The sequence below is a fragment of the Cajanus cajan genome, chromosome 2, assembly GCF_000230855.2.
Source record: "Cajanus cajan strain Asha chromosome 2, NIPB_CcT2T_4, whole genome shotgun sequence".
Classification (NCBI taxonomy): Eukaryota; Viridiplantae; Streptophyta; class Magnoliopsida; order Fabales; family Fabaceae; genus Cajanus; species Cajanus cajan.
The window spans coordinates 28,935,027-28,940,407 of record NC_138518.1 but is presented as its reverse complement, the minus strand read 5'-3'; the positions used below and the strand labels follow the sequence as shown (position 1 = coordinate 28,940,407).

Sequence of the window (5,381 nt, the reverse complement as noted above, 5' to 3'; positions counted from 1 at the left end):
GTTACAGGTACTCTTCACTTGGGCTTTACATGGATGACCACCTCTTTATTGCATGATTAGTAGTGTAGGAATTCATATTGTTTTGGTCTTGTATCATGGACCCTAGTTTAGGATTTTGGGCTTTAGGCTTATTGGGCCTAGTTTTGGGCTTCATGGGCCTTTAGGCTTTTGATACCCAATATTGGGCTCATTTTCATTCTTGTAATATTTCCTTTTCATTGTATTTGTTTGGCCATTGTATTTAGGCCATTAGAATAGGTTTATGCATGGAATTCATTAATAGGTGTAATAGGTTTCATCTAAATTTCATTTAGGAGTCATTTGGCTTGAATTTAGGTCACATGGATAAGCCTAGTAGTGGCTGACCATGTGCGTCCCAAATTCAGTCCAAATTACCTCTAAATTACATTTAGATGAGGTGTGATTCAGATTAGACACATGACTAGCCAAAGTTTGAATTTCAAATTCAAAAATTGAAATTCAAACTTGGCGCCAATTTGCTTGCTACGGATTGGCGCCAACTAGGAACTCATCCGCACCTATATATGGACTCCTTATGCCTTGTACTCTCACTTTTGAATCATATGAGAATTTCTGAAAATCCATTCAGCCTTATTCTCTCTCAAAGGTCACCGGAATGCTTAGCCATAGTTCTAGGAAAACCTACCTTTCCTACACTTGAGTGTGAGCATTCTTTTGGTTCTTGTGCTTGGATACTTCCATCCATAACTTATGGACGTCTACTCCTTCATTCTAGTTCATCTTCTTCCTCACTTCAATCGGAACCAAACACAAGAAGGAGATCCTTGTTGTTCGGTGAAGGCTAAAGAAGAAAGTTCATCCACTTCTCCAACCTACACCATCAAGAGTTCCAACTATCTATCATTACATCAACCACTTCCAAACATCCAAAGAAGAAAATGTAGAAACAGAAAGTGTACCGTCATAAATGACACCAACCTTATGTTTCTGCGACACCAATATCAAATGTTTTAAACCTAAGTTAGTAGAATCCACAAAGAGCGCAACAACTAAAGACTGCATGAGCAATAAAATACCAAAAAAACTATGTTGAAATATCTCACCATAAACATTCGTATACATTTGTTTTTACAATCAAGTGAATAAAGAATGAGCATATGATACAAACACTATTGAAGCCTTTCAACAATTTCTTCATCAATAGCTAATTACTGTGTAAAAGGTACCATCAATAAAGGGACTAACTAAATAATGATGTGTGTTCCTAAAACTTTAAAATCACTTTCCTGAAAGTTTCTCTCTTATCTCATTTCTTGCAACACGAACCAAGAATAAACCAGCAAAGAAAATAGACAGAATGAGCATAAAAAAGACACTGTTCCATCCCCTAGTGGAAATATATCCTGCCAAAAGGGGTCCAAGGGCAGCACCAGCAGAACCAGTACCATCTATGATTGCAGTAACAGTAGCCAGCGCTCTAGAATTCCGATCATTTGAGCTTTGCGTACCAAGATCAGCAGCCACAGCAGTTGTGATTAATGAGTATGGGCCATTCACCAAAAAACCCGAAAAAAACATTAAAATGATGTTGATCAACATGGAGAGGCTCCCAAAAATGCGATACAAAGCAAGAGCTGGAATTGATAGAAACAAAAACAGAATTGAAGTAATAGCACGTGCTTCAATCATGTCAGAAATGAATCCTGCTGTGATTCCACCTAGGACTCCCCCAATGTCAAATATGGTTGAAAGTAACCCAGCAGTTTTGTGAGATATATGCACACCCGCAACAGCTGCAGTGAACACCAAATTAGCAATTATGTAAAGATCATAAAAAGAAATATATGGATAATGTTAACTTGAGTTTGCCCACACAAACTGGATATTTTTATTAATAGGAATTTTGGATTAAACCAAAATTGCGAACAGCAAGCACAGATACACAGGTCTAGTCCCTAATAAACGGAGAATCTTTCTCTCTCAAACACACTCTAGAAACTACCATGACATATATAGATTATGTGATTGGTTCAGTTTATTTTGGATAAATAATCACTTGTTTTTGTCAGCTTGCTGAGATAGCTTTAGAAAAATAAACAATTATTCTCCATATTTAAGTTGTACCAAACAAGCTATTAAAACACCATGAAATAACTGTCATGCAAATCCATAACTGCCAAAAGATAAAATCACCTAACTGTCCTATCAGACAAGCACTCCACTTTCCTAGGAGCAAACCTATTGGCAATTTATTAGGAAGATGGATACAATAGTAATAAAAGGCAATGCAATTCTACCTAATATCATATACATTTGCATATAATAACAAATACCTGTGTGCCTTATGTAGAAGGGCAACCAGTAAAGAAAAGTGTAAGCCACAAGCTTTGAGAAAAAGAGGCACAAAGCAAACGGCGCCACTCCTGGTATCTTCCATGCCTCCAAAAACCCAATTGCAGATGAAGAATCAGAATTATCAGATTCAATAAGCTTTGCTTCCTCTGATTCCACTTTCTGAATATTCTCTGCACTATCAATTTCAACACTCATTTCGATGTCCATTCCAGAATGCACAAATCCCATATCCTCTGGATTCACAACAAGAAACAAAAACACCAAAATCCCTACCAAAATGATCAGGACTCCAGGCACCACAAATGACCAACCCCATCCAAACTCCAAAACCCCTGAAGCCACAACTGAACCAATGATGTTCCCCACCGAGGTATGCGAATTCCATACCCCCATTATCAAGCCCCTCTTTGATTCCCCAAGCCAATTCCCCACAACTGCAACCACACAAGGCCACCCAATTGACTGAAACACTCCACAAATAATCTGAGCACCAACAAAAAACCCCAACACATGAACATCTAACCAATACCCTAACCCAAAAAGTATGGTAAAAAGGCCACTACCCATCATCCCAAATACAAGGAACAACCTCAAATCAATCCTATCTCCAACATGGCCAGCCAAATACATGCCAATGGAGTAAGAAGTAAGGAATGCCAGATCAAGCTCGCCGAGCCGGTGAGTGCCCCGCGTTCCATTGAAAGGTGGCCACCCTACATCATTGGAACTCAAGTTTCCAGTTTGAGTTGCATTTGATGGAACTGTGGGTCCCAGAACACTCTTGACAATGCTAGGAGGCTTCCTAGAGGCATGGAAGGAAGCATATGCAAGGAATGTGATAACAAGAACACATATTCGGTGGAATAGTAGGGTTTTGTGAGGGGGTTTCAGGGCTGGGAAGAGTGTCAGAGCTGGAGCCAGGCTCAAACTCTCGGATTGCATTCTAATTCATGAAGATTCTAGTCTACACAATGAATCTAATATAATCTAATCTAATCTAGCTCTATCACAAAGAGATCAAATATTACACCCTTTTGTTTCAAGACTGCAATATTGAAATCTATGATCCGAAAATTGAAATCTTAAATGATGGTTCCAAGATAAGAGATTTGAATTGCATACCAATGGTCAAAAGGGGTTACTACATCCGTGGTTGTTGGCATGAAATCTTAAATGAGGGGGAAAAGTTGAAGATTTAGCTGTGGCTAAAAGACACGGAAGATGATTATGGTGGGAAACAAAGTGTCAAAAGTGGCGTGAAAAAACAGAAAATGCAGTGACATAAGATAACAGATTTTGGGAACGTGTAAACCTTAGAATTGCAGAACGAAGCGAGAAGGTGGAAACTGGGAAAACATTGAATCTGAGGATTGCGAGTCAAAAACGTGTCCAGATCTAACATCAAATTTCTGTCTAGATCAGACGTAACCTCCCCAAAATGCCCACGGAAAATTCAATATTGGAAAGGAAAATTTATTATTATTATTATTAAAAAAAATTACAAAGATTAAACATAAAAAAAAAAAAAATATATATATATATATATATATATATATAGACGGGAAAAAAAATACCTCAGCTAAAAAGAAAAAATAATGACATATTAATTTGCATAAAATTGTTTAAGCCTTAAATATATAGTAAATTTATTCATTTTTATAATGTTTATTTAAAAAATTATATTAACGATATTTTATTGATTAACATGATAAATTTTTTTTTTACATTGAAGATTCCTAATAATTAAATTCTTAATTTAAATTTTATTAATCTTATAAAGTATTTTAATGAAAATCAAAAGTAAATATATTCTTATTTTTTCGTTCTACATATTTAAAATGTATTTGAAAAAACATTGAGTTAAAAGTGACTTTGTGGCTTCCTAATACCGATTCAAATATATATTTAGAGTGTGTTTAAGAATCTATTTGTAACAATGTAAATGGGAAATAAAAGTTCACACATTTAAATATGCTAAATAAAAAAAAATTGTCTAATTATTGGATGTATTTTCTAATAAGTGTACGTGTATGTCTTACAAATGGTTGTTAGAGTATTTACAACCCAACAACTCATTTGACATTCATGAACCACTTTTTAAATTATTGACATATTTCTTGGATAAAAAATTATTAATATTATTATAATTAATGCAAAAGACACATCATATCTCTTTATATTTAAAAAAAGATAAAAGTAATAATAAAAAAATAGAAATAATAAAATAAGTGGTTAAGTGGGAGTGCTTTGAAAAAGATAATGTAAATAAAGATACAATTCAGTAATTATATACATGAAAATATAAAATTAATTTTTATATATAGGTATAAATAAGGGGAAATGAGTCATTGCATACCTAATTATTATTTTAAAGACATAATAAAAAATAGTTAATAGGAAAGAGATGATAAAATGATAATGTATTGATAACTTTTCAATAGTAGATATAATTGTAAATATAAGTTGAAAGATAAAAGAGTTACAAAAATATGTATAAAAAATAACATATTTTCTGTAATATTAACTAACGAGGATAAGATAATTTATGTCTCTATATTTTATTTAATAAGAATATTTAATAAAAATCTTGAATTTAAATCTTATAATAAGAATAATTAATTTTTAATATTATTTTTTATAATTTAAAATTTTAAAAATAAAATTATCTAAAGAAAAATAAATACACTAAATAAAGTTATATTATATTTTTATATATGATATAGATTATAGATATGTTTTAACATGTTTGGACCGACATTTTAGTCTTGAGGTGATAAGGAACGGGATTTTATACAAGAATTCCTATACCAATAAAAAGTCGATAAGTACAAGAAACCAACAAGTACCCTAAATAGAAGCTTCCATTTACTCTGCACCCTATTATGTGCTAATGGTTTGTTGGCCCCAAAATCTAGGAGGCCCAAAAAATATATGCCAAATGGCTGCGAAATATTAGGATAATTGTAACGGTTATAAAGACTATAGTGTGTGTTTGTTTCTTCGTTTCATTTAACTGAACGTCAATCCATCTTTCTTTATTTCTA

General features: G+C 33.4%; 1 protein-coding gene across 1 annotated transcript; it reads right to left on the bottom strand.

Moving 5' to 3' along the window:
* Positions 1-1,050: 1,050 nt before the first annotated feature.
* On the bottom strand, positions 1,051-3,743 carry G3PP5 (Major facilitator superfamily protein). The gene is made up of 2 exons (XM_020349675.3): positions 2,316-3,743; positions 1,051-1,775 (listed from the first exon to the last, which is right to left on the bottom strand). The coding sequence occupies exons 1-2, from the start codon at positions 3,277-3,279 to the stop codon at positions 1,261-1,263; spliced, it is 1,479 nt and encodes a 492-aa protein (XP_020205264.1). The 5' UTR covers positions 3,280-3,743; the 3' UTR covers positions 1,051-1,260.
* Positions 3,744-5,381: the final 1,638 nt, after the last annotated feature.

Bases quoted from the DNA above. Each gene is read 5' to 3' on its own strand.
- G3PP5 (XM_020349675.3), bottom strand. From the start codon at position 3,279: ATGCAATCCGAGAGTTTGAGCCTGGCTCCAGCTCTGACACTCTTCCCA. The intron at 1,776-2,315 runs GTATTTGTTATT...TGTTCACTGCAG, and splicing joins CTTCTACATAAGGCACACAG to CTGTTGCGGGTGTGCATATA.